Consider the following 15000-nt stretch of genomic DNA (forward strand, 5'->3'; position numbering starts at 1 on the left):
CCGGGGAAGGGTTGCCCGCACCGAGACCTGTCCATCACCATTGATGATGCCGTGGTGACGCCAACTCGGACTGTGAGGAATCTGGGTGTGACCCTGGACGACCAACTGTCGTTCTCAGCAAACATTGCATCGGTCACACGCTCCTGCAGATTCCTCCTCTACAACATCAGGAGGATTCTCCCCTTCCTCCCTGAGGAGACGGTGCAGGTGCTCTACAGGCTCTGGTCATCTCCCGCCTGGACTACTGCAACTCACTACTGGAGCCCCGGCGTCGGCCATCAGACCTCTGGAGCTCGTCCAGAAAGCTGCAGCACGTCTGGTGTTCAATGACCCAAGTTCTCCCACACAACTTCCCTTCTCCGTCCTCTACACTGGCTCCCTGTAGGAGCATCCAGCTACAGACTCTGGTGCCTACAGGGCAGTGAGAGGAACAGTTCCTTCCTATCTCCAGGCCATGAAGCCCTACACCCCCCCCACTCCTCTCTGCTGCCTCTGGGCGACTGGTTGCCCCGTCGCTCAGAGGTCCCTGCGGCCGATCCACCCGGTCACAGCTTTTTCTGTCCTGGCCCCTCAGTGGTGGAATGAACTCCCCACTGACGTCAGGACAGCAGAGTCGCTGCCCATCTTTAGGCGCAGGCTGAAAACTCACCTCTTCAGGAAGTACTACCCGGAGCCTTCCTCGTAGCACTTATTGTATTCGTATTCGTATCAGTTCGCTGCACTTATTGAATTTGTATTTGTTTACTGCACTTATTATATTCGTATTAGTCTGTTGCAATTATTGTCTTCGTAGTAGTTTGCCTCTGCACTATACTTTTGCTCTGGTTTATGCTTTAAGATGCTTGTTTAAGAAAGGAGATGCACTGATGACTTCTGGTGACTAGTAGTTCTCTTGAATACCTATGTTGAATACACTTCCTGTAAGTCGCTTTGGATAAAAGCGTCTGCTAAATGACTGTAATGTAATGTAATGTAATGTAATGTAATGTAATGTAATGTAATGTAATGTAGTAGTATTAGTAGTATTAACTTCAGTGAGCTGAAACATCTTTAGGAAACAAACTCATCAGTTTTGCATCATAAAGCATAAATATATAGAATAAATATATATTATATATTAAAATAAGTTTTCAGCTGAATGTTTTGTCTTTATCTTCTAGTTGATTTGATAAAGTTTTCTCCTTCAGTTACTGAGGTACACTGAGCAGTACAACTACTACTAGTACTACAACAGAGACGCCTGCTCCTCTCTTTAGAGTTCAACCTTCATATGTTAAATACATAGATGTATTCATATGTTAAATACATAGATGTATTCATATGTTAAATACATAGATGTATTCATATGTTAAATACATAGATGTATTCATATGTTAAATACATAGATGTATTCATATGTTAAATACATAGATGTATTCATATGTTAAATACATATATGTGTTCATATGTTAAATACATAGATGTATTCATATGTTAAATACATAGATGTGTTCATATGTTAAATACATATATGTGATCATATGTTAAATACATATATGTGTTCATATGTTAAATACATAGATGTATTCATATGTTAAATACATATATGTGTTCATATGTTAAATACATAGATGTATGTTTCATATGTTAAATACATAGATGTATTCATATGTTTACATAGATATTCATATGTTAAATACATAGATGTATTCATATGTTAAATACATAGATGTATTCATATGTTAAATACAACATGTATTCATATGCATTTACTGTGAATACTGGTTACTGGAAGTAAACCTCAGATGAACTCATTTACTGTAAAACTACAACCAACGGAAAGAAATAGGAGTTTACGTCAGAGTTTCATGTTTCATTATGTTTATGTTTTATGTTTTCCACAGAAAATGTAAAGTCATCACTTTATTAAACAGCTGATTCAGAATGAAACCAATGTTAAGTACGATGAATAAACGGGTTCATAGAGTACAGAGTACATCAGAGTACACCAGAGTACATCAGAGTACATCAGAGTACACCAGAGTACATCAGAGTACATCAGAGTACACCAGAGTACATCAGAGTACACCAGAGTACACCAGAGTACACCAGAGTACATCAGAGTACACCAGAGTACACCAGAGTACATCACCAGAGTACACAGACATCAGAGTACACCAGAGTACACCAGAGTACACCAGAGTACACCAGAGTACATCAGAGTACACCAGAGTACATCAGAGTACAGTACATCAGAGTACACCAGAGTACACCAGAGTACACCAGAGTACATCAGAGTACATTTACCAGAGTACACCAGAGTACACCAGAGTACACCAGAGTACATACATCAGAGTACACCAGAGTACACCAGAGTACACCAGAGTACACCAGAGTACATCAGAGTACACCAGAGTACACCAGAGTACACAGTACACCAGAGTACAGAGTACACCAGAGTACACCAGAGTACATCAGAGTACACCAGAGTACATCAGAGTACACCAGAGTACATCAGAGTACACCAGAGTACATCAGGCTGTGGTTGTAGTACTACAGTCACACAGAGTACACAGTTCTATTCAAAACCTGCTTTAAAAAAGAGTAATTTAAGAGAGATGCAGAGAACTACTTTATCATATACTTTATTATATACTTTATCATATACTTTATCATATACTTTATCATATACTTTATTATATACTTTATTTATTATATACTTTATTATATACTTTATCATATACTTTATTATATACTTTATCATATACTTTATTATATACTTTATCATATACTTTATTATATACTTTATTATATACTTTATATATACTTTATCATATACTTTATCATATACTTTTATATACTTTATTATATACTTTATTATATACTTTATTATATACTTTATCATATACTTTATTATATACTTTATCATATACTTTATTATATACTTTATTATATACTTTATCATATACTTTATTATATACTTTATTATATACTTTATCATATACTTTATCATATACTTTATCATATACTTTATTATATACTTTATTATATACTTTATTATATACTTTATCATATACTTTATTATATACTTTATTATATACTTTATCATATACTTTATTATATACTTTATTATATACTTTATTATATACTTTATCATATACTTTATTATATACTTTATTATATACTTTATTATATACTTTTATTACTTTATACTTTATTATATACTTTATTATATACTTTATTATATACTTTATTATATACTTTATTATATACTTTATCATATACTTTATTATATACTTTATTATATACTTTATTATATACTTTATTATATACTTTATTATATACTTTATTATATACTTTATCATATACTTTATTATATACTTTATTATATACTTTATTATATACTTTATCATATACTTTATTATATACTTTATCATATACTTTATTATATACTTTATTATATACTTTATTATATACTTTATATATACTTTATTATATACTTTATTATATACTTTATTATATACTTTATTATATACTTTATTATATACTTTATTATATACTTTATTATATACTTTATTATATACTTTATTATATACTTTATCATATACTTTATTATATACTTTATTATATACTTTATCATATACTTTATTATATACTTTATTATATACTTTATTATATACTTTATCATATACTTTATCATATACTTTATTATTACTTCTACTAACTGATGGATTTTTATGAATCTTTCTTATGTACATATAATTTCTTCGATATCATAGTAGTACTACTAGTACTAGTACTACTAGTAGTACTAGTACTAGTAGTACTAGTACTAGTACTAGTAGTACTAGTAGCGTCTGCTAAATGACTGTAATGTAATGTAATGTACTAGTAGTAGTACTAATAGCAGCTCAGGGATTTCAATTCATAATAAAAACGATTGAAAGAAACAGCAGATATTTAAACTAGTGGGGATTTTCAAAATAAAAGAGAAGAGTCAGTAGTTCTGCCACAGTGAAAGTAGTGACTAAAGTATTTCAGCCTGATATAAATACATCGTCGTATATGAATGAGCATGTTTCATGTGCTCTGGTCTTCAGATGAGAGGGTGAGTAGTCATATCTCAAACAGGAAGTCCAGAGGAAGCTGATCCACATCAAAGACCATCAGAAGATGAAAGGTCACAGAGGTCACCAGGTTCTCTGAGAACCCGTCGGTTCTGTGGTTCCGTTTATCTCTGTGGTTTGTGAGAGCAGCTGTGATAAAACCCAGGACGCCTGAACGCCTCATGCCGCTTTAAGGGATGAAGGGTTCATGTGTGAGGGTTCTTCTTCCGGGCGGAGAACCGGTTCTCCTCTGCGTCTGAAACCAACGCCCCAAACCGCCGCCTGGGTCACATGACCTCCTGATCGCTGTCGCTTTAAGAGGCACAGCTTTTACAGACCACAGTCACTTCCTGTCGGGGGGGTGTTCTCTGTGTGTGGTCGTCCAGGCTGAGCTGCAGCACCAAGTTTAACAAGTTTATTAAGTTTAATAAGTTTATTAAGTTTAATAAGTTTAATAAGTTTAATAAGTTTAATAAGCACCAAGTTTAATAAGTTTAATAAGTTTAATAAGTTTAATAAGCATCAGTTTATTCATCACATGATTATTTATTAAGCATCTGATGTTTAATAAATAAAACCTTTTTTTTAATAATATCTCAACTATTCCCCACTGACGTCAGGACAGCAGAGTCACTGCCCATCTTCAACCTCAAGAAGAACAGAAGTAAAGAAGTAAAGAAGTAAAGAAGAATAGAAGTATATAGAAGAAGTATAGAAGTAAAGAAGTATAGAAGTATAGAAGTATAGAAGTATAGAAGTAAAGAAGTATAGAAGTAAAGAAGTATAGAAGTAAAGAAGTATAGAAGTAAAGAAGTATAGAAGTATAGAAGTAAAGAAGTATAGAAGTATAGAAGTAAAGAAGTATAGAAGTATAGAAGTAAAGAAGTATAGAAGTATAGAAGTAAAGAAGTATAGAAGTATAGAAGTAAAGAAGTATAGAAGTAAAGAAGTATAGAAGTATAGAAGTATAGAAGTATAGAAGTAAAGAAGTAAAGAAGTATAGAAGTATAGAAGTAAAGAAGTATAGAAGTAAAGAAGTAAAGTATAGAAGTATAGAAGTATAGAAGTATAGAAGTATAGAAGTAAAGAAGTAAAGAAGAAGTAAATAGAAGTCTAGAAGTAGAAGTATAAAGAAGTATAGAAGTAAAGAAGTATAGAAGTATAGAAGTATAGAAGTATAGAAGTATAGAAGTAAAGAAGTATAGAAGTATAGAAGTAAAGAAGTAAAGAAGTATAGAAGTATAGAAGTAAAGAAGTATAGAAGTAAAGAAGTAAAGAAGTATAGAAGTATAGAAGTATAGAAGTATAGAAGTAAAGAAGTACTACCTGAAGCCTTCCTGTAGCACTTATTGTATCATATTAGTTTGTTTCACTTATTGTATCATATTAGTTTGTTTCTGTACTTTTGCTCTGGTTTATGCTTTAAGATGCTTGTTTAAGAAAGGAGATGCACTGATGACTTCTGGTGACTAGTAGTTCTCTTGAATACCTATGTTGAACACACTTCCTGTAAGTCGCTTTGATAAAAGCGTCTGCTACATGACTGTAATGTACTTTACTGTACTGTAATGTACTTTACTGTACTGTACTGTACTGTAATGTACTTTACTGTACTGTTCTGTACTGTACTGTACTGTACTGTAATGTACTGTACTGTAATGTACTGTACTGTAATGTACTGTACTGTAATATACTGTACTGTAATGTACTGTACTGTAATGTACTTGTACTGTACTGTAATGTACTGTAATATACTGTACTGTAATGTACTGTACTGTACTGTACTGTACTGTAATATACTGTACTGTAATGTACTGTAATATACTGTACTGTAATGTACTGTACTGTACTTTACTGTACTGTAATATACTGTACTGTAATGTACTTTACTGTACTGTAATGTACTGTACTGTAATATACTGTAATGTAATGACCTGTAATGTACTGTACTGTAATATACTGTACTGTAATGTACTTTACTGTACTGTAATGTACTGTACTGTAATATACTGTACTGTAATGTATTTACTGTACTGTACTGTAATGTACTGTACTTTACTGTACTGTACTGTAGTATGTACTGTACTTTTTGTGTACTGTAATGTACTGTACTGTAATTTACTGTACTGTAATGTACTGTAATGTAATGTACTGTACTGTAATGTACTTGTACTGTACTGTACTGTAATGTACTGTACTGTAATGTACTGTGTAACTGTAATGTACTGTAATGTACTGAACTGTAATGTACTGTAATGTACTTTACTGTAATGTACTGTATGTAATGTACTGTAATGTACTTTACTGTAATGTACTGTACTGTAATGTACTGTACTGTAATGTACTTTACTGTAATGTACTGTACTGTAATGTACTGTAATGTACTGTAATGTACTGTATTGTACTGTACTGTACTGTACTGTACTGTACTGTACTGTAATGTACTGTACTGTAATGTACTGTACTGTAATATATTGTACTGTAATGTACTGTAATGTACTGTAATGTACTGTACTGTAATATATTGTACTGTAATGTACTTTACTGTAATGTAACATAATGTAACTCTTAAATTAACATTATTTATTTGATCTACATATATACTTTATATAAATCCTTTAAAAGATCTTTATATTAAAATAATGACTCTCAGTTTAAATGTGTATTAAGAGAATCAGAGTCTCATTTAATAATGTTTTTATGTTAATAATCCTTCAATAACTTTCATTAATATTCAGGAGTTAAATCTTTCATAATCACTTTAATGAAACATCCTCCGTCATTAAATCCTTAAAATACTAAAACATTTAAAACACATTCATATAAATAATATAAAGAAATAACAATAAAACCCTCAAGAATAAAATGTTCACATGAAATATTATTAACATATTAAATATTATTAATATTAACATTATTATTAATAATAATGTTAATAATAATAATGTGTTTTATTAAACAACGATCATGAACGCGTCGTTCTGTCACCAAACTACATTCAGTTTGTCTCTGAACCAGCTGAAACTGGTCCTTACTGGTTTAATCTTTACTGGTTTAATCTTTACTGGTTTAAACTGGTCTTTAACGCTCTAGTCTTTACTGGTTTAAACTGGTCTTTAACGCTCTAGTCTTTACTGGTTTAAACTGGTCTTTAACGCTTTACTAGTCTTTACTGGTTTAAACTGGTCTTTAACGCTCTAGTCTTTACTGGTTCAAACTGGTCTTTAACGCTCTAGTCTTTACTGGTTTAAACTGGTCTTTAACGCTCTAGTCTTTACTGGTTTAAACTGGTCTTTAACGCTCTAGTCTTTACTGGTTCAAACTGGTCTTTAACGCTCTAGTCTTTACTGGTTTAAACTGGGTTTAAACTGGTCTTTAATGCTCTAGTCTTTACTGGTTTAAACTGGTCTTTAACGCTCTAGTCTTTACTGGTTTAAACTGGTCTTTAACGCTCTAGTCTTTACTGGTTTAAACTGGTCTTTAATGCTCTAGTCTTTACTGGTTCAAACTGGTCTTTAATGCTCTAGTCTTTACTGGTTTAAACTGGTCTTTAACGCTCTAGTCTTTACTGGTTCAAACTGGTCTTTAATGCTCTAGTCTTTACTGGTTTAAACTGGTCTTTAAATGCTCTAGTCTTTACTGGTTCAAACTGGTCTTTAATGCTCTAGTCTTTACTGGTTTAAACTGGTCTTTAATGCTCTAGTCTTTACTGGTTTAAACTGGTCTTTAATGCTCTAGTCTTTACTGGTTTAAACTGGTCTTTAATGCTCTAGTCTTTACTGGTTTAAACTGGTCTTTAACGCTCTAGTCTTTACTGGTTTAAACTGGTCTTTAACGCTCTAGTCTTTACTGGTTTAAACTGGTCTTTAACGCTCTAGTCTTTACTGGTTTAAACTGGTCTTTAACGCTCTAGTCTTTACTGGTTTAAACTGGTCTTTAATGCTCTAGTCTTTACTGGTTTAAACTGGTCTTTAACGCTCTAGTCTTTACTGGTTTAAACTGGTCTTTAACGCTCTAGTCTTTACTGGTTCAAACTGGTATTTAATGCTCTAGGCTTTACTGGTTTAAACTGGTCTTTAATGCTCTAGTCTTTACTGGTTTAAACTGGTCTTTAATGCTCTAGTTTACTGGTTTAAACTGGTCTTTAACGCTCTAGTCTTTACTGGTTTAAACTGGTCTTTAACGCTCTAGTCTTTACTGGTTCAAACTGGTCTTTAATGCTCTAGTCTTTACTGGTTTAAACTGGTCTTTAACGCTCTAGTCTTTACTGGTTTAAACTGGTCTTTAATGCTCTAGTCTTTACTGGTTTAAACTGGTCTTTAACGCTCTAGTCTTTACTGGTTTAAACTGGTCTTTAACGCTCTAGTCTTTACTGGTTTAAACTGGTCTTTAACGCTCTAATCTTTACTGGTTTAAACTGGTCTTTAACGCTCTAATCTTTACTGGTTTAAACTGGTATTTAATGCTCTAGTCTTTACTGGTTTAAACTGGTATTTAATGCTCTAGTCTTTACTGGTTTGAACTGGTCTTTAACGCTCTAGTCTTTACTGGTTTAAACTGGTCTTTAATGCTCTAGTCTTTACTGGTTTAAACTGGGTTTGAACTGGTCTTTAACGCTCTAGTCTTTACTGGTTCAAACTGGTCTTTAATGCTCTCGTCTTTACTGGTTTAAACTGGGTTTAAACTGGTATTTAATGCTCTAGTCTTTACTGGTTTAAACTGGTCTTTAACGCTCTAATCTTTACTGGTTTAAACTGGTCTTTAACGCTCTAGTCTTTACTGGTTTAAACTGGTCTTTAACGCTCTAGTCTTTACTGGTTTAAACTGGTCTTTAATGCTCTAGTCTTTACTGGTTTAAACTGGTCTTTAACGCTCTAGTCTTTACTGGTTTAAACTGGTCTTTAACGCTCTAGTCTTTACTGGTTCAAACTGGTCTTTAATGCTCTAGTCTTTACTGGTTTAAACTGGTCTTTAATGCTCTAGTCTTTACTGGTTTAAACTGGTCTTTAACGCTCTAGTCTTTACTGGTTCAAACTGGTCTTTAATGCTCTAGTCTTTACTGGTTTAAACTGGTCTTTAATGCTCTAGTCTTTACTGGTTTAAACTGGTCTTTAACGCTCTAGTCTTTACTGGTTTAAACTGGTCTTTAACGCTCTAATCTTTACTGGTTTAAACTGGTCTTTAACGCTCTAATCTTTACTGGTTTAAACTGGTCTTTAATGCTCTAGTCTTTACTGGTTTAAACTGGTCTTTAACGCTCTAGTCTTTACTGGTTTAAACTGGTCTTTAATGCTCTAGTCTTTACTGGTTTAAACTGGTCTTTAATGCTCTAGTCTTTACTGGTTTAAACTGGTCTTTAACGCTCTAGTCTTTACTGGTTTAAACTGGTCTTTAACGCTCTAGTCTTTACTGGTTTAAACTGGTCTTTAACGCTCTAGTCTTTACTGGTTTAAACTGGTCTTTAATGCTCTAGTCTTTACTGGTTTAAACTGGTCTTTAACGCTCTAGTCTTTACTGGTTTAAACTGGTCTTTAACGCTCTAGTCTTTACTGGTTCAAACTGGTATTTAATGCTCTAGTCTTTACTGGTTTAAACTGGTCTTTAACGCTCTAGTCTTTACTAGTTCAAACTGGTCTTTAACGCTCTAGTCTTTACTGGTTTAAACTGGTCTTTAACGCTCTAGTCTTTACTGGTTCAAACTGGTCTTTAACGCTCTAGTCTTTACTGGTTTAAACTGGGTTTAAACTGGTATTTAATGCTCTAGTCTTTACTGGTTTAAACTGGTCTTTAACGCTCTAGTCTTTACTGGTTTAAACTGGTCTTTAACGCTCTAGTCTTTACTGGTTTAAACTGGTCTTTAATGCTCTAGTCTTTACTGGTTCAAACTGGTCTTTAATGCTCTAGTCTTTACTGGTTTAAACTGGTCTTTAACGCTCTAGTCTTTACTGGTTCAAACTGGTCTTTAATGCTCTAGTCTTTACTGGTTTAAACTGGTCTTTAATGCTCTAGTCTTTAATGCTCTAGTCTTTACTGGTTTAAACTGGTCTTTAATGCTCTAGTCTTTACTGGTTTAAACTGGTCTTTAATGCTCTAGTCTTTACTGGTTTAAACTGGTCTTTACGCTCTAGTCTTTACTGGTTTAAACTGGTCTTTAACGCTCTAGTCTTTACTGGTTTAAACTGGTCTTTAACGCTCTAGTCTTTACTGGTTTAAACTGGTCTTTAACGCTCTAGTCTTTACTGGTTTAAACTGGTCTTTAATGCTCTAGTCTTTACTGGTTTAAACTGGTCTTTAACGCTCTAGTCTTTACTGGTTTAAACTGGTCTTTAACGCTCTAGTCTTTACTGGTTCAAACTGGTATTTAATGCTCTAGTCTTTACTGGTTTAAACTGGTCTTTAATGCTCTAGTCTTTACTGGTTTAAACTGGTCTTTAATGCTCTAGTCTTTACTGGTTTAAACTGGTCTTTAACGCTCTAGTCTTTACTGGTTTAAACTGGTCTTTAACGCTCTAGTCTTTACTGGTTCAAACTGGTCTTTAATGCTCTAGTCTTTACTGGTTTAAACTGGTTTTTAACGCTCTAGTCTTTACTGGTTCAAACTGGTCTTTAATGCTCTAGTCTTTACTGGTTTAAACTGGTCTTTAACGCTCTAGTCTTTACTGGTTTAAACTGGTCTTTAACGCTCTAGTCTTTACTGGTTCAAACTGGTCTTTAACGCTCTAATCTTTACTGGTTTAAACTGGTCTTTAACGCTCTAATCTTTACTGGTTTAAACTGGTATTTAATGCTCTAGTCTTTACTGGTTTAAACTGGTATTTAATGCTCTAGTCTTTACTGGTTTGAACTGGTCTTTAACGCTCTAGTCTTTACTGGTTTAAACTGGTCTTTAACGCTCTAGTCTTTACTGGTTTAAACTGGGTTTGAACTGGTCTTTAACGCTCTAGTCTTTACTGGTTCAAACTGGTCTTTAATGCTCTCGTCTTTACTGGTTTAAACTGGGTTTCTGGTATTTAATGCTCTAGTCTTTACTGGTTTAAACTGGTCTTTAACGCTCTAGTCTTTACTGGTTTAAACTGGTCTTTAACGCTCTAGTCTTTACTGGTTTAAACTGGTCTTTAACGCTCTAGTCTTTACTGGTTCAAACTGGTCTTTAATGCTCTAGTCTTTACTGGTTTAAACTGGTCTTTAACGCTCTAGTCTTTACTGGTTTAAACTGGTCTTTAACGCTCTAGTCTTTACTGGTTCAAACTGGTCTTTAATGCTCTAGTCTTTACTGGTTTAAACTGGTCTTTAATGCTCTAGTCTTTACTGGTTTAAACTGGTCTTTAACGCTCTAGTCTTTACTGGTTCAAACTGGTCTTTAATGCTCTAGTCTTTACTGGTTTAAACTGGTCTTTAATGCTCTAGTCTTTACTGGTTTAAACTGGTCTTTAACGCTCTAGTCTTTACTGGTTTAAACTGGTCTTTAACGCTCTAATCTTTACTGGTTTAAACTGGTCTTTAACGCTCTAGTCTTTACTGGTTTAAACTGGTCTTTAATGCTCTAGTCTTTACTGGTTTAAACTGGTCTTTAACGCTCTAGTCTTTACTGGTTTAAACTGGTCTTTAATGCTCTAGTCTTTACTGGTTTAAACTGGTCTTTAACGCTCTAGTCTTTACTGGTTTAAACTGGTCTTTAACGCTCTAGTCTTTACTGGTTTAAACTGGTCTTTAACGCTCTAGTCTTTACTGGTTTAAACTGGTCTTTAATGCTCTAGTCTTTACTGGTTTAAACTGGTCTTTAACGCTCTAGTCTTTACTGGTTTAAACTGGTCTTTAACGCTCTAGTCTTTACTGGTTTAAACTGGTATTTAATGCTCTAGTCTTTACTGGTTTAAACTGGTCTTTAATGCTCTAGTCTTTACTGGTTTAAACTGGTCTTTAACGCTCTAGTCTTTACTGGTTTAAACTGGTCTTTAATGCTCTAGTCTTTACTGGTTTAAACTGGTCTTTAACGCTCTAGTCTTTACTGGTTTAAACTGGTCTTTAACGCTCTAGTCTTTACTGGTTCAAACTGGTCTTTAATGCTCTAGTCTTTACTGGTTTAAACTGGTCTTTAACGCTCTAGTCTTTACTGGTTTAAACTGGTCTTTAACGCTCTAGTCTTTACTGGTTTAAACTGGTCTTTAACGCTCTAGTCTTTACTGGTTTAAACTGGTCTTTAACGCTCTAGTCTTTACTGGTTTAAACTGGTCTTTAATGCTCTAGTCTTTACTGGTTTAAACTGGTCTTTAACGCTCTAGTCTTTACTGGTTTAAACTGGTCTTTAACGCTCTAATAATATACATTTGTGAGAAAAGCATTTGATGATTCTTCCAGGCGTCCAGTTGGTTCTGCTAACATTAGCATGTAGCTTTCAGGTGGTATTTAAAGTCCACATATTAATAAAGGATGTTGTGGTTTCTTCTTTGACACAGACGGACTCTTTCAGATGAAACGTTCAGATTTCTGCTTGAGGTTCAATCCTTTGAGCTCTTTAGTCCTTCGTTTCCTCCAGCACACTCGTTAGCTAAAATGATGATACTCTGTTCAACCGTCAAACATGGTTGTTTGATTCTGTCGCCTCAAACAGAAAGACAACATGGCCGCCGGAGAGAAGCCTGAGCTCTCCTCCAGAGACGCTGTTCTTCTTCGCTGGTGGTCATGTTCACATGTAGACAGATATAGATCTATGTCTGTGTATCTATATCTGTGTTTCTATATCTGTGGATCTATATCTGTGGATCTATATATCTATAGATCTACACATATATTTCATCATTTCAGACCCGTTGGTTTGTTGAGGAAACTCTCTGAAACGTCACCAACACGTTTTACCTCCAAAACCAACTTTAAGAAATAAAACAGATAAAAAAAGAATATGTTCTTCTTCTGTTTTAATTAAGAATCAATATGCTAATGAGGAAGAATACCCGCAGCGCTGGGAGGGAAGCGAACGCATCGTTGTTGCTTTTAATGTTAATGTGTTTCTTACCTGCTGGAGGAAACACTGAGACCAGGACCAAGAGTCCAGAGACCCGGATCTGGAGCTCCATCTCAAACCGGCTCTTCTGGTTCTTCTGGTTCTGGTTCTTCTGGTTCTTCTGGTTCTGGTTCTTTGTTCTGAGGACGGAGACGACCGACGACGACAACGAGCCGACTGAAGCTCTGTGTGGTTCTCAGTGTCGGGTAGAAGTGGAACAGGAAGTGGTGATGAGCTGCTGTGACAGGTGACACACACACACATACATACAGAGAGACACACACACACACACACACACACACACACACACACACACACACACACACACACACACACACACACACACACACACACACACACACACACACACACACACACACACACACACACACACACACACACACACACACACACACACACACACACACACACACACACACACACACACAGTCGGTGGAAAACTAAACTTCTCGTCTTTTGTTTCAGTAAATCTTTTATATTTTCCGCTCAGAAGGAAAGTTTTTCTGTTTCTGAATATTTTATTTTTTTATTTATATTTAGGATTTCAAAGTAAAAGTCCTGCATTCAACAGTTTAAAAGCTAAAAGAACAAAAAGTAAAAGAACTGATTCTGCAGAATAAACTATTTTATAATTTAGAGGTGGAGCTCATTTAAATAACTTTATTTATTATATAATTAAACTATATCATATAAATACAGTTTATTAACGTTATATATGAAGTACAATATTAACAATATTTTTATGTTGTGGAAAGATAGTTAAGTAAAGTACAAGTACCTCAACAGTGTACTTCAGTGCAGTACTTTAGGAAAGTCTTTAACGTTCAAATACATTTATTTGTCTAAATGTCAAATATTCAGAATATAAAACTGATCGATTGTATTGATTTATGAATATGTAGTTGTACACAAAATACACTTAAGTAATCCATAAACTAATACTAAATACGAAATAAACGCGTTAAACTCTGATCTCAGATCAGATGATTTATCAAAGATCTTTAACCCTTCATGTGTTTATTTATCACAATAATAGATTATTAATAATAATTAATAGACACTCTTTATGATCAAAGGTCAAAACTTAATGAATCATGTTGAGTTATTAATATTTACCATCATGTCTCAGGTCTTCTGGAGCTCCTCCTGCTGCTCCTCCTCCTCCTCCTGCTGCTCCTCCTCCTCCTGCTGCTCCTCCTCCTGCTCTTTCTCCTGCTCCTTCTCCTCCTGCTGCTCCTCCTGCTGCTCCTCCTCCTCCTCCTCCTCCTGCTGCTCCTCCTCCTCCTCCTGCTCCTCCTCATCTCTTATATTAATCTCTCCTCCTTTGAAACAGAAACTGGTTCATAAAAACATTGTCTCTGATATGAACGTATGAGTTTATTTCATAGATCAGCTCCTGCAGTCACAAACCTTAAATCCAGGATTCTTTGATGGACTTTGGTTCTGAAAGAGAAAAACTTTCATCATAAACTATGAAATCAATGTATTTAGTTTAATCTTAAAACACACAAATCTAAAACATGATTGAACCTCTTTCTCGTTAATAATTATCACTAAATGTTTTTAAATCTTTAAAACACAGAAACATTTTAAACATTTAAAATATGAAATATGAAAACGTACCTTTTGTTCCACAGTTTGGTCCTGAAGCAGTTTCTTATGTAGTTTGATGTTTGTGCATTAATATATTAAAATGTATCAGAATAAATCAATAAATCATGAAACAATTAAAAACAGAGGACGTGAAGACATTTAGTCATTTTAACAAACTTTATTTAAACAAAATCAACAATCAGACAAAAAATATATTTCACAGCAAAGTCATAAAGTTATAAAGAAAACATGCGTTTGTTATCAGAGGAAGCAGAACATCTTATCTGAAGGCCTCACACA

The 15000-nt window shown here is 34.0% G+C and overlaps 2 protein-coding genes across 2 annotated transcripts in view; both read right to left on the bottom strand.

Annotated features, from left to right (window-relative positions):
* The window catches only part of LOC129111663 (T-cell surface glycoprotein CD3 zeta chain-like), a 19987-nt gene extending 6663 nt beyond the window's left edge, over positions 1–13324 (bottom strand). Inside the window, exon 1 of the mRNA XM_054623701.1 lies at positions 13099–13324. Coding sequence (XP_054479676.1) covers positions 13099–13159 — 61 coding nt within the window. The 5' untranslated portion in view covers positions 13160–13324. The remainder of the gene's footprint in view (positions 1–13098) is intronic.
* A 1534-nt stretch (positions 13325–14858) lies between these two features.
* LOC129111658 (protein CREG1-like) overlaps positions 14859–15000 on the bottom strand; it is a 5839-nt gene continuing 5697 nt past the window's right edge. The window contains exon 4 of the mRNA XM_054623695.1: positions 14859–15000. This exon is cut by the window's right edge and continues 616 nt beyond it. The gene's annotated coding sequence lies outside the window, so the exon portion shown is untranslated.

The sequence above is a fragment of the Anoplopoma fimbria genome, chromosome 22 (genome assembly GCF_027596085.1).
Source record: "Anoplopoma fimbria isolate UVic2021 breed Golden Eagle Sablefish chromosome 22, Afim_UVic_2022, whole genome shotgun sequence".
Lineage (NCBI taxonomy): Eukaryota > Metazoa > Chordata > Actinopteri > Perciformes > Anoplopomatidae > Anoplopoma > Anoplopoma fimbria.